This window comes from Crassostrea angulata, chromosome 6, assembly GCF_025612915.1.
Source record: "Crassostrea angulata isolate pt1a10 chromosome 6, ASM2561291v2, whole genome shotgun sequence".
NCBI classification, from domain to species: domain Eukaryota; kingdom Metazoa; phylum Mollusca; class Bivalvia; order Ostreida; family Ostreidae; genus Magallana; species Magallana angulata.
Genome location: NC_069116.1, coordinates 1621082 through 1647043, shown reverse-complemented (window position 1 = coordinate 1647043; position 25962 = coordinate 1621082). Strand labels below are relative to the sequence as shown.

General features: G+C 30.4%; 2 protein-coding genes and 1 long non-coding RNA gene across 5 annotated transcripts; all 3 read left to right on the top strand.

Moving 5' to 3' along the window:
- The first annotated feature begins 6884 nt into the window (after positions 1–6884).
- Positions 6885–7753, top strand: LOC128190529 (uncharacterized). The gene is made up of 3 exons (XR_008244363.1): positions 6885–6944; positions 7047–7120; positions 7248–7753. It is a non-coding gene; the product is annotated as an uncharacterized LOC128190529 (long non-coding RNA).
- Positions 7754–11819: 4066 nt separating this feature from the next.
- Positions 11820–18258, top strand: LOC128190525 (EGF-like and EMI domain-containing protein 1). 3 transcript variants are annotated; one of them, XM_052862607.1, is made up of 7 exons: positions 11820–11914; positions 12015–12082; positions 12212–12334; positions 12883–12918; positions 13418–13523; positions 13640–13698; positions 13796–13863. In XM_052862607.1, exons 1-5 carry the CDS (start codon positions 11820–11822, stop codon positions 13462–13464), a joined length of 369 nt encoding a protein of 122 aa, XP_052718567.1. In that variant the 3' UTR covers positions 13465–13523; positions 13640–13698; positions 13796–13863. The 3 variants fall into 3 exon arrangements, with proteins under 3 accessions (XP_052718567.1, XP_052718565.1, XP_052718566.1); XM_052862605.1 differs by lacking the exons at positions 11820–11914; positions 12015–12082; positions 12212–12334; positions 12883–12918 and adding exons at positions 14530–14582; positions 17951–18258 and having other exon boundaries at positions 13455–13523; positions 13796–13937; XM_052862606.1 differs by lacking the exons at positions 11820–11914; positions 12015–12082; positions 12212–12334; positions 12883–12918 and adding exons at positions 14530–14582; positions 15991–16743 and having other exon boundaries at positions 13455–13523; positions 13796–13937.
- Positions 18259–23399: 5141 nt separating this feature from the next.
- On the top strand, positions 23400–25822 carry LOC128188895 (uncharacterized). Its single transcript, XM_052860207.1, has 7 exons — positions 23400–23534; positions 23699–23757; positions 23907–24041; positions 24792–24827; positions 25115–25226; positions 25402–25463; positions 25574–25822. The coding sequence occupies exons 1-7, from the start codon at positions 23449–23451 to the stop codon at positions 25684–25686; spliced, it is 603 nt and encodes a 200-aa protein (XP_052716167.1). The 5' UTR covers positions 23400–23448; the 3' UTR covers positions 25687–25822.
- The last annotated feature ends 140 nt before the right edge of the window (positions 25823–25962 follow it).

The following is a 25962-nucleotide window of genomic DNA, read 5'->3' as shown; positions in this document are numbered from 1 at the left end:
ATGAACATTTGGCAAACAGTCATTGTTTTTATGTATTTCTGATATACGGTCTGCTTTCCGAGGTTTCTTGTTTTGTATTTTCTTATCAAATTTTTCATTTCTTTTATAATTTCTATTCGTACGGTTAACATCATACAAACGGTTTTGATTTTGGCAAACATTTTTCTAAATCATTTTTTGAGAGGCAGTTTGGTTGTTTATTTATTTTCGCATTTTCGTTTTACTGAGCTTTACCAACATCAAACTGGGATTATTGCACAGCGTCTTGCAGAATTAAGTGAAGGAATACTTTTTATCATCACAAAACGTTGATACGTCTAGCCCATTCTAGATATTAATTTTCAAATGTTTTGTGTTTTGAAAATATTACTTTTTGATTTTAAAATCCCATTTTTCAACAGTATGTTAGAAACAGTTCAAACAACATAATCATACTTCTTGATGAATACTTTGTTTAAAAAAAATGTTGCATAATTTATTCACTTTTCCAGAGGACACTTCAACATCCGTAAAGGAAAAAAACACAGGTACATTTTTATCAAAAGTATCTTTCTTAAAAAATACATTCTCTTACATTTGCTTTACTATATTTTTAGCGCCTTCTTCGTTCATTTATTCATTTTACATGTAAACAAATTTAACGTGTTATTGCTTTCCTCATATTTTTGTAAAAACTTTCTAAACTGCATCCAAAGTGAAAAATGACGAACTGTTAACCATTTCTAAAAAACAGAAAGCGAAATACGAATTTAAAGCAGAGTAACACGGACCTCTAAAAAGATAGAGGTTGGATCAGGTGCCTAGGAGGAGTAAGCATCCTCTGCCGACCGGTCGCACCCGACGTGTTCTCATTGTCAAGATAATGAAAAACGGAAGAAACCGTAGTCAGTCCGGTGTATAAATAATGTTGAACAAGTATGAAAAACGGCAGTCAGCATGTGTCCTAATGAAACATTGTACTTGCTGACAAGGTCAATGTATCGACTATAGAACTTGCGTAAAGATGATTTTAATCGAGGTTCTTGATATTCTTGTTCCAACAACTCGTTTGTAAGAAGCATGACTCGTTTAATGAACTGATTGTATGCACAACATGCTCTTGCATAACGAATAAACTGTTGGACATTAACCGAATAAACAGGTGATGATTGTATATTGCTACATACGTAAGGGAAGTTGACGGTGAAAAAATTTAAATCATCACGTTTATATAAATAAAGTTTTGTTGTTCGGTTACCATTAACGTCTTTTTCTAGTAAAACATCCCGATATGAAACAAATGTTTAGGATCTATGGTACTTTTTATTTCAAGCTCACTGCTATATATTGAGATGACATAAGAGTGAAAGTAACAGTTGGTAATGAATAAAATATCATCAGGATATATCTGTATGTGGAGATGTAAGCCACGGCTTTTCCATGAATTCTGGTGTTTGGGATCTATGGTATCTTTTATTTCAAGCTCACTGGTATATATTGAGATGACATAAGAGTGAAAGTAACAGTTGGTAATGAATAAAATATCATCAGTATATATATATATATATATATATATATATATATATATATATATATATATATATATATATATATATATATCTGTGTGTGTGTGTGTGTGTGTGTGTGTGTGTGTGTGTGTGTGTGTGTGTGTGTGTGGAGATGTAGGCCATGGCTTTTCTTGCACAGGCTTTTCCATGTTTGGAATCCAGTATAAATATAGTAAATAAAATTCATTTTATTTATGGGAATATTAAAGATATCCAAAACTGATTTATGATTTTGAAGTATTTCCTGTTATGAGTGTAAAATTACCATACGTAGAATTGAAACCCAGTTATTTTAAAACGCAATTAATATAATGTGCCTTGCAAACAAATACAATGTTGTTACATGCCTTGTCTCACAGAGACCAGTACATACTGATCGTGTAATCTATCTAGTTTTCTCACTTCTATTTTATTGAAAACAGAAGGATAGCGGGTTTTCATGTGGCCATTAACTGAAAAAAAAGAACTTTGAGGACTATATGAAATTGTTTAGCTAAATAAATAAAATATCAATAAGTATGAATGTGAATTTTTTAAGGAAATAACGCCCGTAAAATATGATTTACTTATCATTCAAAAGAAGAACGATATAAGGTGTGTATTCGGAAACCGAGTATTTGTTTTTAGGTTTTGCTCCTTTCTGTTTTAATGTAATTAAGGAAACATTTCGGCTGCAGGTTTTTGTACTTTATAAATAACGTTTTCATTTATAATCAAGTTGTAGATTTGCAAAAATACAGTCGAAAACGTTTAGGAATAATTTTGAAAATGTCTTTGTTTGCATCAATATTCATCATAATTTTGCTGTTGGCCGTCCTTTTAAGAGTAGTTTACAGGTAAGCTAAATTTTACTTATATTACAATACTCGCTCAAAAGTAATGATTGTATGATTAAGCTCATCTAATCATTATAAGTATTATTACATAAAAACAATAAGAATAATAAATTACAGAGCGAGGAAAAATAGCACACGATACCCAGAAGAAGTCTCCACTGGAAGAAGTGCATCAAATGGTTTGCTATGTTCCTTTTCTTTCATCATATTCCTCTTTTTATCGTTATAATGAATTTTCAAAGGTTTTGGTATATTTTGCTATTTAATTTCACTAGAATACATTACTAGAGATTCAGCAGTAATCTATGCTGCGGTCGTGCGTCCTAGCAGGAAACCAGTCAGGAGTGTGGAACAAAGCGATCTAATGTACGGAAAAATGCCAAAGCCGCAAACGTCAGATCAAAAGAGGTAATAAAATACAGAGACGTGCCTTGTTTCATTTAATTATTTACCTGTTTGCAAAGATGAAATTGACCATAATACATTACATTGTTATCATAACCTACCTAAAATAACTATGTTTGAATAAGCCAAGGGGGGAAATTTCACAGAATAGGACATGTACTGGACACCTTTGAAACATCATTCTATTGTTAAGCTTCATGTGCACTTTTGTTTGGAATTAAATAAATGCCTGGTCAATATTTTGAACAAAAACGGGTTTAAATCATTTACTATCGAATATGCCAAAGTGTGGATTTATTTAATTTACTGAGCAATTTCAAATTATAAATAAATAAATAAATAAATAAATAAATAAGTGAATAAATAAGCAAATATGTGAAAATGCGGACATCGACTGCAACATACGCTTTTTAATGTTTGTTCACATCTTTGAAATAGTTAAAAAGCATTGTTTTTAAAAGGTTTAAAGTTTAAGAAGCATGGAACAAGCTCGATGTATTGTACTATGTAAAAGACGCCATGATATATACCTTTAAAGTGTGAATTATGTTTAAATAATAGCAATCTGAAAACCATTGTTTTACTGTTATTTTTTTTTTTTACTTTTTAATGCATATTTGACAGGGACACCAAGGCGAAATGCCTTGAGATCAACATCAGTAATAATCAAGAAGGTGGTAAAGTATTTATTGTCCTAATCATAACAAAATTAAACGATTTAATTATTTATTTTATAAGTAAAAGTATATGAGAAACTCTAACGGCAATTTTTACGAATGAATATATAATTTTTTTATAGAGGGTCTGCAAATTGGTTCTTCGACAATCTACTCCTTAGTGAGAAATCCTGACAGGACGTTATCACAGGATTTAGGACAGAGCGACCGGGCGTATGGGAACATGACAACGCGTATATAGACATTTTGAGGAGAACATTATTCTTCATAGATAACCATTGTATTTTAATGAATAAAAATATAGATGTACTTAAAGTCCTGTGCAATATGTTATCTAACATAACTTATTTTTTCGACTTTCATGAATGTAATTTTTTATCACATCTGTTTGTTCATATTAATAATGTCAGAAGTGTAATGAAGTATTTCGAGAACATTCTAATAGAATGTAAAAAACAAAAATGAAGGGGTATTAGGAATAACAATCTATGTGTTGCTTATAAAACTAAAAAATAAATATCTCTGTAAATTCATCATGTCTGCATTCATCCTATGTTTTTCCCATAAGCTGGATGTGATATATTCGAAGCAATGATTTATTAAGAACATTTGCTACTTTTGAAATTATAGGAATACAACATTACTCTTATGATGAATCACTTATCTTGGACAAGTTTTATTTGCTCATATTAGTACTGGTTTTATTGAGTGTAATATAAAGCTTTACATAAATTGATTGTCTTTGTTTCATTTTTTAGACAAAACATCAAATGAAATGAATATCAAACAATTAACCACTGTGAAGTTGTGATATGTATATAATCCACGTCTTGTCTAATTATATTTTCGTAAACAATACAGTATATAAGTGAATTAGCATTTTTATTGTTTGCATCGATAACGAAACATGTCAAGTTACATTTAACTAAAATTGGTCACGATTTTGGTCAAAAATTATTTTTTTCGATTTTAATGTTTACAATGCTTCAGTAAGGCATTTTCAATAGGCAACCAAACTGTGAGTGTCATTTGTTGATTTAAAAACTTCGCTATGTAAACAAAGCTTTTGTTTACATTTGAATGTTGAAGTGAACAATCCAGTTTAAGACCTCAAATGAATATGGTAATCGTTAGGAACTTTTATTTGTGCTTAAAATGAATAAAAAGATAGACAAATCAGCTTGAAAAAGATTTTTACTGGCACGAGCCTTGTTTACATGACGAAGAATTGTGAGCCCTGTATCTTGCTTAAAACTGATCGACTGGCATCCAAATTTCATTTGATCATTAGAAATGCATTCATAAAGCATTCTGAATAATAAAAACAGAAAAATAAAATTTGACGAAAACCGTGACCATGCCCCTTTAAAAATGCGTGAGCTATATTGTGTTTAATTCTATTTTGAAGTCAGTGGCAAAGAATACCGTGGAATCGCAGGAGTCTCGGTCACTGTGAGGACCACCTGCTATTTTCTCTTTGAAAAACAATTATATAAATTTTTGTTTATTTCCCTGCAATCTTGCTGCTATTTTAGAATTTTTACAACACTGTGGAAACGAATCCTGGTGTGTTAGAGTCTCACTAAATTCAGGCATATTAGAGTTAAGCTATGATTAATATTCCCAAACATAGAAAATATAATGTAATAGATATTGCATACTGTAGTTTCCTTATATTACAAGAGTCATTCATTTTGCGATTCAAACATTTTTCATCAAATCGCGAGAATATAAACACGAACACATGACCAGTTTGCGGGTAAAGTATTTTCACCATCGTCCAACATTACCCCTTTTTACTTCGTGTTATTGTGATATAAATGTATTCTTAAAAATCTTTGAATGTGTACAACTTGTAATGTTCTTTGACATTTTTAATTTATAATGTCAACTAGGAAACTGCTTATACAAATATACACAAGGTCGATTCTACTCATACATACAAAACACTTTGGCGTAAAGTCCAACAGATTGTAAATTACATGTTATCATGAATTTCAAAGTTCGCTAATGTATACATATTTTAAATAACCTTAAAAGTATCAATTTGTGCATGAATATATTTATTCATTGATTATTCATAATTATTATAAATATTACTCTATGCATGTGTATGATGTACAATTAAATCATATGATTTAGATAGATAATTAACGGACATAATATATGATTATATGTCTAAACAGTGAGAAGAATTGCATTACTTTAAAAAAAATAATAAAAACATGAGTCCTCTACACGATATCAATAAAATGGTTACAGTGTCAATTATTAAAAGGTAGGTTAAATAAACGAACCTAAAGTGATATTTAAAAAGAAAAGATGTTGTTCGTGCTTTGAATTTGGCGGGGAACCGTTTCACAGTGTAGCAGCACTGCAACCTCAAACCGTCTATCTCCATGTTTTTGTATGATCATGTATGCATGATGGTAACATCCCGTGAAGCGCCTCAAAAATAGTCACAATTAACTTATGCAGTATTTGAACTTCTACTGGCAGCTATTGAAGAGACATAAGCACAGGAGTAATATGATCATGTTACTTTGCCCTTGTTATAAACCTGCCCACTGTTTTTTTTATTCTTTGCTGTCTAGATAGATCGAACTCAACCTATAGAGCAATGCATTTACGTAATTTAGTCTAGAAGAAACGCGTGAACACTCTATAAGGTCTTGCACTGGATTGCAGACATTTTTAGTGATGAGTTTTCGAATATGACCAAATTATTTAATCATTTTGATATTTTTCTGAATTGAAAAAATCGTTTAGAACAAAAGATTTGTTTTCAAGTCGGCGTGTTGAAATGTTCTACAGTATCCACTGTCATTCTTTCGTCGATAAATGTGTTATAACATTCAAGGACAATAACCTTATAATGAATCGGGTTTTTTGGCATTATATAAGAAATTAATTTAATTTCTACCTATGTTATTCGATATAACATAACTTTAGTTAAGACAGTTTACGCCTTAAGTTTATAAACCGCAAAGCGGTTTATAAAAAAGCGTAAACTGTTCCAAGTTATGTTATACTTGTATAACATAGGAAGAAATTAAATTTATTCCTTATTATTTAATTTTTTACTATTTAAATAAGATAACAAGGCCCATTAATTAGTTAAAATATGTTAATTTGTACAAAATTTAAACGTAACCTCAAGCGGATTAATACGTTTCGCTCGCGCGTCTTATTGTTACGTAGGCAAGTTATGTTATATAAATTTATTTAGCCAATCAAATGAGGCGTTACAATCAGAATTAAATTATTAAATAATAATTAATCGAAAACTACGTGATCAAACAGGACGGAACTAGACAGCTTTGAAGGATTGTCTAGTACTAAGAATCCAAAAGTCAACAAGGATGGTATAAAGGAAGACTACTCAACTTGTCTTTTTGTCAGAAATGAAGACCATCACACTGTATGTGGTTGTGGGGTTTAGTGGAATCATCTTTGTTACTGCTGACGGACAGGGAGATGTGGGTTGTAACTATAGAACGTATTTACAATATCTCCATATGTTATTGATTTTCCACTTCTCATTTACAATTACGTATACTTATTAAATCTATCTTTTTCAGATTTCTATCAACGTGTTGTGGTAATGATATTTACAGTATTCACATTAATGATACAATTAATGAAATATGCAAAGGTATGTATGCCTCCTATATAGACATATCATGACGAGAAAAATAGATTCAATATAATGCAATAGTTCATATAAAGTTTTACAAATAGAAGCCCGGAATCTTTGGCTATATTACCAATTTTTGTTGTAGCATGTCTTGGACTTCGATGTAGACCAAAGTGTCCAGAGGGACATTATGGAAAGCAGTGTGATAAAACCTGTACTTGTGATGCTGACGTATGTGACGATGTGTCAGGATGCGTCACAGCTGGTAAAAATTCATGTGATAAGTGTTCTTACTTAAGAATTACATCTCTTCTGCATTGAAAAAATAACTATTTATTGGGGAAGGGTCTAGTGAATCGCGAACTATAATTGTTTTATGTGTTTTTGATTAGAATTTTGATTTTGATTTCCTCTTCATAAGATTATTAGTAACTATTTATTTGCAATATTTTCCTTTCAATTTCTTTGTCCATACGACCTTTAGTGTAAATACCATGCAGAAAGTTTTAATATTTGCAAACATTATTTTATCTGTTTTTCTGAGGAACTGCACAAAGTTTCATTTGAATTTTTCAGAAGCCAGTGATAATTTTCGACATTTTCTACACTGTTGTCATATTTTCTGTCATGCATTGAGGCTTGTTTATTTGAATGGAATTGTAATTGATTTTTTGATATTTTTTTTATATTAACAATTCTAAACAGATGAACCATTTATGATTGAAAAATTCAACATAAATGTAACTTTACACTTAAGATTTTGATGTAGATTCACACAGAAGTATTATATATATTTTAGGTTTCAAATTTGATATTATAACATTTTCTTTCATTTTGAACACTTTATTTTACATATAGTATGTATTCTGACAACTACATTGAAATAAAATCTAGTTTAGTGTCAATCATTTATGACAAATACATGGACATATTTTTTAATGGGTAATTTTTAGCTAATACGATTTCAAATAATTCTGCATATATTTTGATTCAAACGAGAGCACACTTCTAAGTCTGTTTGTGTCAGTAACCAAGTGCTGAGGATAAATGCTTTTAAGAAATGCTTAAAGGTATGTAAAGGCTTAATTATTTATCAAAACAATCTTTTTAACTATGTTTTTACTTTATTTTATCTAACACGATCTTTTTAACAAGCAAAAACGTTTTATTTATTTCATTTTTGCAGACTCAAAAAAGATGGACAAAATTTGATAATGTAAATAGAATAAGACCGAGTATAAATCGCTTCTCTCTCTCTCCCTGATGTAGGACACCCAATTATTGGACTAGAACATGGTGTTAAAAAAAGGACATACAATACGGGCAATTCAATATTATTATTCCATTTTTATATTTTGACAAATTAAGATTTTACCATCGGAAGGTAATTTTTAATAGTATTAGCTTTGTAATTATATCTTATATTAATTGTTGATCACAATAATAAGACAGTAACAAACATAACATGTAAAATGTACCTCTCTTTTTTCTCATAAATCTATTTTCCTTTAGTGTACGATTCGAATAATTCTTAACAATTATATTATTTTATTGCAGAAAACATGGTGATCTGTTTAAAGTGTGTGACCCAAACTTGACTCTAATAGGATGTGTAGAACAACTGTACCAAATGACCGATGATCTTAAAGTCCAATGATAAAAAACGTTGTTTTTTTTTTGTTTTTATTTTTAAATATGATTAAAGTGCAATTAATGTTATCTCTATCTATTAAGATAAATGTACTCTATAATAAACAGCAAATTGTTTTTGGTGAATAATTCTTTAAAAGATTGACAATGCATCGCACATAACCAATATCAATTTAATAAACATTTTTAAACCAAATATCAAGTGTTGTCTGTGCTAGAACTTATGATTATTATTTTGAGGGAAAATAATGGACCTCATTTCTGACAAATAGTACAGTATAAATGCAGCACGGTATTTAAGTGTAAAATCATTACTTTCAAATGTTCAAATTACTTTTTAAATAAAACTTTAACAACAGCAAAAAACTGCATAATCGGCTTCGTTTCAAATATTTGAAATAAATGAAAATGATAAATGTAAGATAATTTAAACGTTCTATATTTATGTTCAGTTGAGTTGCCAACAGTAAGAATCTATTTGTTTCGTACTTTTATTGTTTCAGATGGAATCACACTAAGTTTGTGTTTGCATTATAAACTTTTGCAAACTTTCGATGCGATAAATCGTTTTTTACTCATGTCTACTGTTGTTTAGTCTTGTAAACATTTTAAAAGTTTTTTAAGGTCAATTTTTGCAAATGCCAATTTTTTATACATATAATAATCTTACTAACAGAAAAAAACACGATAAAACAGGACGATTTTACCCCATTAGATATTCATGAATTCCTCCCAGGATGTTTTGCTTTGAAATATAAATCTTAGATGTTGTATCTATTTAAATGTTGCTGCAAAAAATGATATATTGCTATTCTATAGCATACATAATAGAACAATTTTTGACAGCGCTCATAACATATGCTATAGAATTTGACTTATCGGCATAATTATTAAGAAAACAGAATTTGATACCTGTTCATAATACTAAACTCTGTAAAGAAGAATAAACTATTTTGCATAGTTAATGGTTTACATGGGATGATATTAGAATAAAAATTATGAATAAGGGGATCGATGATTTACTTCGAGAGATCAACAGCCTCGAGAGATATATATGTTTGGTTATATATATAAAAAGATCGGTACATTGACCTCAATTCGAGAGATTGAGGTTTGAGCCATCAAATGTCACATTTATGTCAATTGTCATTCTACATCGGATGAACACATCCATTATAATATAAAGGCATAGATGAAAAAAGGCGGACGGAAAACTTCTAATGTTAAATTTACAGATATCAGCGGCTGTAGTTTAACAAACAAAAGACCAGCTGCGAGGTATGTTTTATTACATCGTCCAACATTTCATCTTCTCGCTTCGAATTAATGGGAATGAGCAGCCACTTTTACATTTGAGGATAAGAATGTACACATTTATTGAACTGGCTTGTTTCTACCCGAAACTTGCCAACAATGTTGCCAAAAGATTTAAAAACAAGAAATATGAAGTCCTACATGTCAGTTTTATTTTAAAAGTATGCATACAAGAACGGGAAAATGCTTTTATACTCACTCAGAACATCTGTCGAACTGTGCAGCTACTAAAGATCTGAAAAAATAAATAGATGGGGGTTCAATTTTGCTCATTTAAATAGTATTTTCGCTTCAACATATGGTACCCCATTTTAATCAGTCGGCATGTGTCTATGAAGACCCTAACCCTAACCCTGACGCATTGACGTTATATTTTCCTAGTAAAAAGTTTCATATACATCTTTATACCTGTCCCATGTTTGTTTTATAGAGGTTTTTTAGTTATATATATCTAAGTATAAATTAAAATGATTTTTTTAGAAGTGGGATAAGGGTCCCAAAAAGCAATTGTCTCAAATTGAAAATAATTTTGCAATGTACCTCCATAGACACAGACAAATGTGTTCTGTGATTTCCAGGCCCATTTTAAAAATAGGGTACCTTACATTGAGACAAAGTTACAACTTATATCAGCAAAATTCAAACTTATTCTTAACAAATGGTTGTAGAGAGGACACCAATGGACCTCCTTCATATTTTTCCAGATTTTTAAACCTCCAAAATAAATCTGTACCTGCGCAGTTCGACAGCTGTTCTTAGTGATTAAAAAGGCATTGTTCTGTTTTGGTATTCATAATTTTTAAACAAAATGCATGTAGAACTTCATATTTATTGCTTTGATATTTTTTAACAACATTTTTGGTCGGTTTTGGGGACAGAAACAAGCCCGTTGAAGAAATGTTTACATTCTTATTCTCAAATGTACAAGATGGCCACGCACTCCCCTTAAAAGGTTTAACTTTGCTTACTAGCACTCAGTATTTTGAAATAGAATGATCATTGTTGACCTAAATTAAAAAACAAAATTATAAAAAGTGTAAATCTAAACTTTCGTTAAGATACATTATTTTTGTAATATTAATATATAGGATAATCTTTTTAAATATGTAAAATAGGTTCCATGATATGACCACTCGTAATGTTGTTTAACATTTCTGATTTTATAAATTTTGAAACAATAACGAGGAAAAAACTTATACCAATATACACGTGACAATACCACTCATACAAATAATTTACTTTGAAGCAATGTCCAACAGGTTTTGAATTACATGTAATTTTGAATTTCAAAGTTTGCTTATGTATGCTATACTAAATAATGTTTAAAGTACCAAATTTTAGAGAATATATTTATTTGTTATTTATTCAAACTCAATTTTTGCTTTTCAATTAAAAGGATAATTTAGTTCAATAAAAAAATGATAGATTTAATGGTGTAAAATATTTTATATACTGAAACTCAATCATAATCTATAATTCAATAACATTTATTGTAAGTTGACTGTGAAAGAAAACGTATAAATCGATTGTTTAATCAGACTTGCTGTCGTCGATAAAAGTATTACTACATTTTAAGACAATGATTATAAAAACAATCTGTATATTTTATATTTTTTAGTAATTAATAATGGAACATTGTGTGATTAAACAGGACGGAACTACACAGCTTTCAATTATTGTCTAGTTCTAGGAGTCCAAAAGTCAACAAGGATGGTATAAAGGGCGATTACTCAACCTTTCTTTCTTCTTAGAAATGAAGACCATCGCGCTGTACGTGGTTGTGGGTTTTAGTGGAATCATCTTTGTTGCTGCTGACGAACAGGGAGATGTGGGATGTGACCATAGAACGTATGTACAATATCTACCTACATATGTTGTTGTTTTATTACTTTTCATTTACAAATCACAGTTGCTAACAAAAGGTTTACTTGTATTTTTTTTTTTTTAGATTTCTGTCTACGTGTTGTAGTAATAATATTGCCATTATCCACAATACTTTTAATAAAATATGCAGCGGTATGTATGCCTCTTATATAGATATATCATGCCGAGATAAATTCATTCAGTACAATGCAATATTTTATATAGTATTTTACATATAGTAACCCGAAATATTTGGTTATATTACCATTTGTTTTGTTCTAGCTTGTATTGGACGACGTTTATGTAGACCAAAGTGTCCCCAGGGATATTATGGAGAGCAGTGTAATGAAACCTGTACTTGTAATGCTGACGAATGTGACGATGTGTCAGGATGTATAACTACAGGTAAATGGATGCATACTCTGTGTCAGTCATGTACTTTCTGAAAAGCTTGTTTAGTATTCTGTATCAGTTGTATCTTTGATCCTCAGGGGGAGGACTTACATAGGCACAGCCTGATGTCCACACTTATTATTTACTTATTTGATAAATAAAATATTTGTTTAATTAAAAGATTATTCTGTATAGAACTTATTATTATCATATTGGTAAAAATTCATTCACATTTTTTTTTTTACAATTGTATATATGGTCGGCTTCAGGAGGTTGCTGGTTTTATTTTTGTCTCAATTCTTTTTGGTAACGTTTTCTTTATCTATATTTATTGTGAATATTTGAGATGGTTCCAATATTCAATCATATTTCTGAGAGACTGTCTAGTTTTTTTTTTTTTATATTTTTGATTGAAAGTTAAACTGGTCTATTTAAACTTTTTTATTTCATTTATTCAACGGTATTTTGTAAATTGAAAATATAAAAAAAAAGTCAATCTTGAAAAGAAATACTTCATTCAGATAAGTTGTTTAATAATTAATTTATTCATTATTCTACAGAAAAGGCTTCAACATCCGTAGATGAAAAGAGCACAGGTAAATGTTTTTTAAAAGTATCCTGTTGAACAGTCCGTAAAAAAAAAAATTCCTCATCTGTCATATTTTCTATACCCCACTTTTAGTACCGTTTTTATTCGTTAATTCATCTAACTTTGAATTAAATGTAACTTGTTACTATCTTTCCTGATATGAACGTACAGATGAAAAACCTCACATAAAGTATGCATTTTTATTAATGCACTATAAACAATTAATTTTAATAGAATATGCCTCCATTTTGTTTAGTTAAATATTTTAGAATATATATGAGCATCAAAATGATTTTCTTTAGGAAATTCAGGGTTTGTAAAATATTTTATAACGCGTTCTAACCTGAAACAAAAACAAACAACTAAGGACCATTTTAGGTGTGCATTTGGAAACAAGTTAATTTTATGATATTTTATTTTTTTGTTGTTGATATATAATAAAGGAATTCTTTAGGCTACATGCGTTTAGTGCTTTATAAATAACGGTAACTATAATCCAATTATAGACGAGCAACAAGGGAAACCGTTAGGATTGGTTTTAAAAATTTCGTAATCTGCATCATTATTCATCATAATCGTGTTGTTGGTGGTACTACTAAGTGTAGTTTACAGGTGAGACACATTTATTATTACCACAGTAGTCGGACTTATATAGAAATCTATGTGTGCTTTACTTCTTTTTTACATAATTAATACATAAATATAATGATTTGAATACTACATCACAGAACAAGAAAAAATAACGCAGAATACCCTATAGTTTCCACTGAAAGAAATGCATCAAACGGTTTGTTTTGAGTCGTTTCTTCTCAAATCTTCCGTTTTTTCTCAAAACATTTAGTGTTATTAAAGGCTTTGGATATTTTGCTATTTGATTTCATCAGTGTCATCAGATAACATAACTAGAGATTCACCAGTAATCTATGCCGCAGTCGTGCGTCCTAACAAGAAACCGGACAGGAGTGTAGAACAGAGTGACCAAATGTACGGAAATATGCTAAAGCTGCAAAAACCTTATCGAGAGAGGTAAGCAATTTTTAAATCATGTTCCGGTTAAACTTAGCAGTTAACAGTTTGCAAAGATTATCTTGGCCATATATCAATACAACTTTGCTGTTATTGCCTACACGTTTTAACAAACTATGATTAGGCCTTTAGGGGAACTCTCAAATTATTGGCCATTAATGTTTTTGATAACACACTATCGTACATGTATTTTTATATATCTTTAGCATTTGTCTTGAATTGGGTAACCGTTTGTTCATAGAATTTGAACAAACTTTAAATTCATTTACTGTATGCGTATTGCCAAGACGATGCCAAGGATGTCTGTTTAACAATTTAAAACAGAAAAATAAAAAGTTTAAAAAAGTTTATTTGGTGGACATACGAAAACAAACGTTTGTTAAGAAATCTTATTTGAGCTATATGCCGGATGAGCTGAAAAGAATCAAACGAAGTCCAATTGAACGTCTTTTGACATAATAAAAACATTAATTTTGTGAGTTTTCAAAGAAGTCATTATATTATTTCTTTAAAGTGTGACTTATGTGTCAATAATGGCCACCTGAAAACACTTGTGTTTACTGTTTTTCACCTTTTAACGCATAATCAACAGGAAAAAGAAAGCAAGGACCTCTAATTTCAACAAGAGTAACAATGCAATGAATGGTAAAGAATTTTTATTAGCTTAATCTTTACGTGTCTACGAGGAGCATTCAAAAAATAATGTCATTAATACAAAAATAACACAATAAGATTTTTTTTTTTGTTTTTAATGGTCAGTTCAAGATACTGTCTTTTAGCAGACACGACACACATAATTTCATCCGATTTGTCCAAGCTTTAAATGCATTTATAGAATGATTATTGGGAATGGTACTGAAAAACAACAGAGCCCAAGGCATTGCTCGAATCATATCTTCGTCATGACAAGTGCCTTTTTAATTTAGGAAATAAAATTGCAGGCAAAACAAGTCAGTTGAATAGGGAGGATGGGACAATACATGAACTTTTTCTTTTTCCAAAAATAATCTCACAATCTGGGATTTATATGCTGGGGAGTTGTCATGAAGAAGTCGAATGTTGCAAATTCCAGACTTTAGTCTCTTCCTCGGGTAATTCTTAACTTTCTTCAGTTAATAACTTTTGTATACATGCCCTGTGGTTGATCGGCCTTTTCGAATAGCAACTTGAACAACAGGACCTTCACTATTTAAGAAAATTGCGTATAATACTTTCTTTTTACTTTGGCATGGTTTTGCTATAACAGAGCGTTTTGCCGTTTTAGTCAACCACATCTTGTCATCAATTTTCCTCTGAGATTCAATATAATGTATTTGTGTTTCATCATCTGTAAAAAGTTCCGATAAACGCAGTCCATTGCAAATTTTGTAGATTTTAAGTATTGTTTTTAATTTTTTTTGTTCACATTTTAACCTGTAATCGTTTTTGTTTTTATATTGTATATCCACTTGCACTTACCTTTCGGAGGCCATGGTGGTCTTTTAAATTGTAAATACTGTCCTTAATACTGAATTTGCTATCTGTTTAATGCTTAATTGACCATTATCATTGTATCACATCCGTTGAAGCCGTACGAGGTGCTCCAAGACGTTGCTTATCCTTAAGGTCTGTTTGGCCATTTGTAAGATTGCTGACCCACCTATAAAATTGTTTCAATGACATTCACTTGTTTCCATACACATTACACAGTTCTTTGAAAATTTCTTTGAGTCTTTACCTGGCCTGACACTTGCTTTATGTAGCCTTTCATATCAGCCTTATTGGATGATGACTTACAAGTCATATCTTTATACAGTGTCAAAGGAGTATTTAATGATGAAACGTGGTAAGATAAACGGCCATAAATAGACTATGAACCAAATTATGCGTGAAAAGAAATCTAAAGATCAATTGAACCCTGCATTTCATAGAATCTGATTAGTGACATTATTTATTGAACACCCCTCGTATCAGCTTTCCTATATGCAATCGATATGCATTTTTTTTAGTTCATAACTTAAATCATATGGAAAATTATTATTGCTATTCTTACAAATGAATAAATAAATTGTAGAGGAAGGTGTAAAATATGGTACCCCGGCAACCTACTCCTTTGTGGAACATCCTAACAAAACTTCACCCCTGGATGTACGAAATCCTGACAGGACTTCATCATTGGATATAAGACATCATGACAGGGCGTTATCACTGGATGTCAGACATCATGGTAGGACTTCATCATCTGATGAAGGACAGTACGATCAGGAGTATGGAAACATGACGATGTGTTAGTAGGAGAACCAAGGAGAATATTCGTTTAAAGATAGCAACACTAAAGATGTACTTTACACTCAAGGTCCTGCGTGATGTGTTAGATTTCATAACGAAATGTTTCGACTTTCATGAATATAATTTTTGAATCACTAATATGTTTGTTAGAATATATGAAGTCATAAATATAATGAAGTATTTTGATGTCATTCTGATAAAATCTAAGAAACATAATGTGAAGATACGTATAATTAATGATCATGCATTTTTTGCCTTTAAAACTCACAAAAAATGTGAGTGTTATTTTCTTATGACTGCACACGTCTTATTGTTTTTCTTTTATTTTCATGAGCTGAATGTGGTATTTTAACAATAGAGGGACTAATCGTTGTGCAAACATTTGTATGTTTAATTCAACACGTTTAATTTGTTTGATATTATAATGCTAACCTCCTCAAAAATAAATTTACTTATCTGGGATTGGTTTTGTACTCTAATATTATGTATAGAGTAATAATATTTTGTAATTATTGTTAATTAAAAAATATTTATTGAAGATATATTCATTTATCATTTAAATAAATAAATGAATATGAATCATTTTAACTAATGAGAAAAAGTGTCACCATATACTTTACTAAATAAATTTTTTTAAAATTATGTTTTGGTAAATATTACAATTGGTTTTGACTTTAAGTTTGTAATTTCGAAAAATTGATTATAACATAGAACGGATAAGTTTAATATTTATTCAACTTAGAAAAATGTGACGAAGGTTTGATAAAAAAAAATAATAACTGTCTCTAAGTAAGTTATAGAAATTGCTTGATTAAAATGTTTTATTGGTTTTTTCATTCGCTCTTATAACGTAAAGCAGGTTTCTCCTTTCATGGATATTTTACTTTGGCTACATTTAATCTATTGTAGAAGCTCAAAAAAATGTTCATTACTAAATTTACATCCTTGCATATACCCTTAGGTACTGTTTTACAATGTTATCAACTGTGTCCGCTAAAAGTCGTGGTGTATGGATAAACATTTGATATTTATTCAAGCTGCTAAAGCCATAAAAACGTCTTAAAACGTGATTCGATTAATATGATCACAGGATTTGATAACGTCACCAACCAGTTTATGCGAGCATCAAGAGGAAGTTTTTAATGTTGGTATTTGTTATTTGCATGAAATACACATTTTTTTCTAATTTTATTGCTGTTTATCGTACATTGATTTAAACCAGACTACATAAGACTGCTAATTATTATTTGCAGATTAATTACTTGGCGACAAAGATTTGACTGTATAAGCCAACGACTTTTGAACTGTGTTCGAAAAATAATGTATATTGTTCTATTTTGAAATGTAACTCACTATTAATCTTCATAACATATAAGTAACATCTCACCTAGTAAAGCTATAATACATAATGAACGTACAAAGTTAAAACGACGGACACACACGCACAATTAAACTGGAGTGTTAATCGATTGTCTTTGAAATTGATAATCACATATTCAACTAAAATATCCTTTTTGTCTACTTAATAACTCTTACCATAAATTATAATTTAGTTTTATAAGGAAAAGAAATCTAAAGATCAAATGAACCCTGCATTTCATAGAATCTGATTAGTGACATTATTTATTGAACACCCCTCGTATCAGCTTTCCTATATGCAATCGATATGCATTTTTTTAGTTCATAACTTAAATCATATGGAAAATTATTATTGCTATTCTTACAAATGAATAAATAAATTGTAGAGGAAGGTGTAAAATATGGTACCACGGCAACCTACTCCTTTGTGGAACATCCTAACAAAACTTCACCCCTGGATGTACGAAATCCTGACAGGACTTCATCATTGGATGTAAGACATCATGACAGGGCGTTATCACTGGATGTCAGACATAATGGTAGGACTTCATCATCTGATGAAGGACAGTACGATCAGGAGTATGGAAACATGACGATGTGTTAGTAGGAGAACCAAGGAGAATATTCGTTTAAAGATAGCAACACTAAAGATGTACTTTACACTCAAGGTCCTGCGTGATGTGTTAGATTTCATAACGAAATGTTTCGACTTTCATGAATATAATTTTTGAATCACTACTATGTTTGTTAGAATATATGAAGTCATAAATATAATGAAGTATTTTGATGTCATTCTGATGAAATCTAGGAAACATAATGTGATGATACGTATAATTAATGATCATACATTCTTTGCCTTTAAAACTCACAAAAAATGTTAGTGTTATTTTCTTATGACTGCACACGTCTTATTGTTTTTCTTTTATTTTCATGAGCTGAATGTGGTATTTTAACAATAGAGGGACTAATCGTTGTGCAAACATTTGTATGTTTAATTCAACACGTTTAATTTGTTTGATATTATAATGCTAACCTCCTCAAAAATAAATTTACTTATCTGGGATTGGTTTTGTACTCTAATATTATGTATAGAGTAATAATATTTTGTAATTATTGTTAATTAAAAAATATTTATTGAAGATATATTCATTTATCATTTAAATAAATAAATGAATATGAATCATTTTTAACTAATGAGAAAAAGTGTCACCATATACTTTACTAAATAAATTTTTTTAAAATTATGTTTTGGTAAATATTACAATTGGTTTTGACTTTAAGTTTGTAATTTCGAAAAATTGATTATAACATAGAACGGATAAGTTTAATATTTATTCAACTTAGAAAAATGTGACGAAGGTTTGATAAAAAAAAATAATAACTGTCTCTAAGTAAGTTATAGAAATTGCTTGATTAAAATGTTTTATTGGTTTTTTCATTCGCTCTTATAACGTAAAGCAGGTTTCTCCTTTCATGGATATTTTACTTTGGCTACATTTAATCTATTGTAGAAGCTCAAAAAAATGTTCATTACTAAATTTACATCCTTGCATATACCCTTAGGTACTGTTTTACAATGTTATCAACTGTGTCCGCTAAAAGTCGTGGTGTATGGATAAACATTTGATATTTATTCAAGCTGCTAAAGCCATAAAAAACGTCTTAAAACGTGATTCGATTAATATGATCACAGGATTTGATAACGTCACCAACCAGTTTATGCGAGCATCAAGAGGAAGTTTTTAATGTTGGTATTTGTTATTTGCATGAAATACACATTTTTTTCTAATTTTATTGCTGTTTATCGTACATTGATTTAAACCAGACTACATAAGACTGCTAATTATTATTTGCAGATTAATTACTTGGCGACAAAGATTTGACTGTATAAGCCAACGACTTTTGAACTGTGTTCGAAAAATAATGTATATTGTTCTATTTTGAAATGTAACTCACTATTAATCTTCATAACATATAAGTAACATCTCACCTAGTAAAGCTATAATACATAATGAACGTACAAAGTTAAAACGACGGACACACACGCACAATTAAACTGGAGTGTTAATCGATTGTCTTTGAAATTGATAATCACATATTCAACTAAAATATCCTTTTTGTCTACTTAATAACTCTTACCATAAATTATAATTTAGTTTTATAAGGAAGATGTTTTAAAGCTATAAATGTCATAAGTCAACAATTGGGAGTAACACTTCTCTAAAACGTAATTGAGTTGTGATGTACAAAGTTGAAATATACACAATATACAACAGGATGTTATTACGAGATCGTTAATGGCTCCCCATAGTTCTGTGTAATGTTTCAAGTCTTCAGAAGTATATGAAATATTCAACTTACCTCATTAGGCAGAGATGGTCCCTTAAAGAGAGTACTTTGTAGACCTCATGCCTAATTTGTATTTCAGGAAAGTAAACAGGATTATTAAACTTCGATTTTAGGTTTAAGACTATCTAATACAAAAAAGTTCAAAAGTCAATATTAATACTATGAAATGAAACAAGAACATTTTTAATTTGATTTCTACAGAAATAAATTCAAAGCACATGAAACTTTTGATTCCAATCCTGTTTGGAAGTAGCTATTGTATAGTCCTTATATCACGCGAGTACATGTACTTAATTCAGCGATCCCGCTGGTTTGTATCAAATCGCGAGAATATAAAATCGCGAACGTTGAACTTTTCTCCTTATTTATTATAGTTTTCAACTCTCAGAAAATAATGGCGAGATTTTAAAATTCCCGAAGGGTGCTTCTCGCGATATTACGCGGATATTAATTCCTCGTGTTTAATTAGGAATTTACAGTATGCTGACGATGGGATCTGTGACAATAACACGTATGCACTGATATAATGACATTTTCTTTATAAACCAGCTGCTTACAATTACCAGATAAATCATCATAGCATATGTTATTATCAAATACCATATGTAAACAAAGTTATATTTAAAATCATAAATTACTGTAATCATTGATGCACTTTAATATTTCAGAGTTATTCCAACATGGTGTACAAGTTATCTGTTCGATGACACATTGCAGGAATGTGTAGGTTAGGATGGAAATTTTTGTTTTGATTTATGAAATATTTAAATATTGAGCTTAGTTGAGAAAATATTTGTAACGAAGCATAACATCTAATACATATATAAGCTGTAACATTAATTTATGTGTTTATTGTTAATTGCCGTGATGCAGCTTGTATTGGAAGGTTCGGTGACAGCTGTAGTTGGGAATGCCCCCTCGGATATTATGGACGACGGTGTAAGGAAAAAGTGACAGGATGTTTAAAAGTTGCATCAGGTAAACGATTTTTAAAATTTAATATTTAGCTTATTTAAAACCTGCCTTATTCTTTATCGAGAGCAATTACATGTTTTTGTTTCGCGTTTATAATATTAATCAGACGAGTGTGCACACAGAGTACTGATGAAAACTTTAATTGAATCAGAAAACTATCAATTTCTTCATCAACCAACTCATAAAACAATGTCTATAATATGTGATTTCAAGCAGTGTATTCTTATATTGTTTGAATAATTAAAATAAAAAACCCCAAGAAATAAGTGGTGGTCATCGAATCGGAGAGCATTACTTTCTCCGTAAATACTAGATATATGATATATACAGTAAAAATCATCAACAAGGTCTAAGACTATCAACTAAAGATCGAATTAGGACACAGTCGTTTCTCGGATAGTGTTATAATTTTTTTCTTCGTTCCTGGTTTGTTAGATATTTCATAAAACTAATATGCTTGTGAAATTATTCAAAAGTCAAGGTGTAGCAAGATCTAAGTATTTCGTCAATTTACGGTCTTATATTAGGTCATATGACAGCGCCTGACTAATTTTAAGTCGTAAAAAATAATCCAGAAAATAATAAAAATATGCCAAATTTTAGCATAACTCTGTTTCATTATTTACGCTGAACATCTGAAATACATAAAAATGATTGTGTTCCCTTGGATATTGAATGTTTCTCTCCTGAAACGAAACTACTGTATTAAACAAGATAAGGTCAGTATGACATTTCGTACATTAAAGCTTTGAAATATATGTACTTTTTTACGCAGATACTGTATTTTGCAAATCGGACTTTTAATCAGATATTTAAAAAATATTTCTCTGTTTTTATTTTTTCCTGTTTGTTAGACACTGTTTTATTGGAAAGCAGATACATTATCTTTTTTCTTTGAGTACATGATTTGAATTTTGCATTCCAGATCAAATTGAATTATATGAGAAAATAACACTCAGGAGCCTCTCTCTCTCTCTCTCTCTCTCTCTCTCTCTCTCTCTCTCTCTCTCTCTGAAATATTGATAATGATCTTGTAAATTGGAAATTACACTAATGGCCTCCGCCTCCCCGGATTAAAAATTTCTTTCATGATTTTGGGAATTTATTTGATAAGTAAGGTTCTTTTTTTGAGTTATAGGTATACCCCCCCCCCCACCCCACGGATTACGATTTTCAGGATTCTGGGAATTAGGGGCTTTTTTTGGTTGTCAAGATTAGATGTCTGATGATGAGTCTAGCCCCCCCCCTTCCCCCCCCCACTGTGTTTTTTTAAGTTTGTAATTTCGAAACATTTATTATTACATAGAACGGAAAAGTTTGATAATAATTCAACATAGAAAAATGAGGCGGAGGTTCGATCAAGCAAATCAATTACTGCTCTAAGTAAGTAATAGAAATTGCTAATTTCGATGATGATATGTTGTTGTTTTGTTTTTGTTGTTTTTGGTTTGGTTTAAAAGTTCTTATAACGTAAAGTGGGTTGTTCTTTTCGTGGTTTAACTTTGGCTACATGTAATCTATTGTAGAAGCTCTTAAAAAAATGTTCATCACTAAATTTCAAAATTTGTATCCTTTCATATACCCTTAGGTACTGTATTACAATGTTATCAACTGTGTCCGCTAATAGTCGTGATATATAGATAAACATTTAATATTTATTCAAGCTGCCAAATGTATCAAAAATTTCTTTAACTGTGATTCGATTAATATGGTTCATAGAATTTGATGACGCCACCAACCAGTTAATGCGACCATCTCGAGGAAGTGTTGAATCTTAGTATTTCTAAACTATTGTTTTACTGAATACTGAATCAAACCAGATTACATTATATTTTGCTAATTATTCTCAGAACTAATTACTTGGCGACAAAGATTTGATAGTATCGTCCAATGGTTTTTCAACTGCATTTGTGTATAGTAAGATTCAAAATGCGATTCACTATTTCTCTTCGTTATATGTTTAACATCTCACCTATTAAAGCTATAATACAGAATAAACGTACAAAGTTGAATTGACATACGCAAACATGAACAATCAAACTGGAGTGTCAATATATCATCTTTGGAATTTATAATCAAATATTTAATCAAAATACTTACTTCTGTCTACTTAGAAACTCTAATCATACACTATAATTCAATTTTAAAAGGAAGATGTTTTAAAGATATATAAGTCAAAAGTCAACACATTGAAATTTGCGAGTTGTGATTGACACTTCTCTAAAGTGTAATTGTAATCAAGAGTTATGATGTGCAAAGTTTGAATATTCATATTATTCAACAGGATGTTATTGCAAAATCGTTAATGGTTCCTCATAGTTCGTGTAGTATTTCAAGTCTTCAGAAGAATCTGAAATAGTCAACTTAACTCATTAAGCATAGATAATCGCATTAAAAAAGTACTTCGTAGACTTCATGCTTAATTTCGATCTCAGGAAAGTAAAACGGGATTATTAAACTTCGATTTTAGCTTTTAGACTATCAAATACAAAAAAGTTTAAAAGTCAATTTTAATACTATAAAATGATACAAGAAAAACGTACTTTTCATTTCTACAGAAATGAATTCAGAATACATGAAACTGTTTTTGATTTCCGTCCTTTTGGGGAGTAACTATGCTAGCGATGGGATCTGTAGCAATAACACGTATGTACTGATATACTGATGTTTCCTTTTAAGCCCACTACCTGGAAGTCCTACTATTACCAGATGGGCCACCATTTTATATATTAATTCTATTACTCTATGTAAACAAAGTTATATTTATCATTATAAATTACAGTAATCATTGATTCACTTTGAAATTTCAGAGTTATTCCAAAATGTTGCACGAGCTATATGTACGATGACACATTGCAGCAATGTGTAGGTCAGTATGGGGAACTCTTGTTTTGGTAAAATAACATATTTGAATGTAAAGCTTAGCTGAGAATTATTTGTAACGAAGCATTACATTTGATACATCTATGAACTGTAACCATAACTTTGATGTGTTTATTGTTAACTACCGTGATGTAGCTTGTATTGGAAGGTACGGTGACAACTGCAGCAAAAGTTGTCCTCTCGGATACTATGGACGAAAGTGTAATGACACTTGTAATTGTAATTCCACCGTTTGCGACGAAGTGACAGGATGTTTAAAAGCTACATCAGGCAAGCAATGTTTTTGTTTAATACTTAGCTTTTTTCAAAAAATTATTTTATTTTTTTCCTTTTGTCGAGGGCAATTGCATGAGTTTTTGTCGCGTTTAGAATATTAATCAGACGAGTGTGCACATGGAGTAAAGAAATCTTGTGAATAGAATCGAAAAACTGTTAATGTCTTCACCAACCAACACATAAAACATAAATATACTACCTGATTTCAAGCAGTGTATTCTAATATTGTTTGAATAATTGAAAACCCTAGGCCTGGAAATAAGTGGTGATCCTCAATTCTAATAGGATTGCTTTCTCTGTGAGACTTGTTGAACATATCAATACCTGATTATTATTCAAGAGTGAAAGTGTAGCAGTAGCTAAGTACTACACCAATTCATGGTCTCTAGGTCAGATCACAACGATTGATTAATTTTATGTCGAAAGAAAAAAAAACCCAGAAAATAAAAATGTCAAATTTTAGCATAACTGTTTCATTATTTACGCTGATAATTTAAAATGCATTGTGTTCCTTTGAATATTGAATGTTTCTCTTCTGCACAAGATAGGGTCAGTATGGCATTTCTTACATTTAAACTTTAAAACATATGACTGTGCTTTTTTTACGCAGATACTGTGTTTACAAATCGGTTTTTTAAGAATATTTCTCTGTTTTTATTTTTTCCTGTTTGTAAAACACTGTTTTATTTAATCAAATACATGATCTTTTTTCTTTGATAACATGATTTGAAATTTGCATTCCAGATCAAACTGAATCATATGAGAATATAACATTCAGGGGTATGCCTCTCTCTCTCTCTCTCTCTCTCTCTCTCTCTCTCTCTCTCTCTCTCTCTCTCTCAATGACTTTTTAATACAGTTAAACGTAATGCATAAACTTAACATTTTTATCATTCAGTATTGAAAAGAATGATAAACATCAAATTTTTGGGACTGTTGTCAAAAGATAATCTTTCGGGTTTCTTTTACATCGCAAACCAGTTCCAAGGATTAATTTATACTTTCTAGATCCGTTACTTGTAAATAGTCAAAGTTGTTAAAACAATATTTTTTTTATTTTGGTATAGAATTGGATTTGTGCAAACCAATAGATTCAGGATTGATTATACGTCATACTTTGACCGTATCGGTATTCTTCCTTTCCTTACTGATTGGCATAACTGTAACCATCGCCTACAGGTTAGCTTTGTATTCACCACAAAACAGACGTAATCAATTGCCAAGTCGTCTATCTTGATACATATTTGCAATTTAAGAAGGGGTAAAGTATATGCAGTTTTACTTATAGATACACGGTTTATAATACAAGTACTTTATACTGACAGAATCTATTATTGTCATTTATTCAATATAGACTGAAAAGAAAAACCGAGACCAGAATCCCCGTTGTCAGCACAAAAGACAGCTTATTTCTCGGTACAGTCTCTCTCTCTCTCTCTCTCTCTCTCTCTCTCTCTCTCTCTGACTGACAGTGTACAACAGATTTTAAGCATTACAATTTCAAAGATCAATTTTTTGTGTTGTAGATCGCAATACTTGCGCCTCCTCATCGATCTATATCGATGTGATACACCCCAGAACTACACCAGTTCGGGTCGTGGAACTAATAGACCAAACAGATTACTCGGAAATAAACTGAGGCAAACTGTTCCCATAAACTACCAAAGAAAGAGTCTGAACAGTTATAAACCGGATGACACAACTAAAGTTTCTATTAGATTTAACAAAGAATATGTTTACCACAAAAAATTTCTAGTTGTGCTTCGCAATAGCTGTCACTGTAACATTATAGATATTGATGTTAAGGTGGCTGGCTTTTGTTTTCATTGCGCATGTTTTTGCGCAATATAGTATAATACATGGTACTTATACCTTTTAAAATAATGTTTCGCTACCATTTATGAAATTGAACACA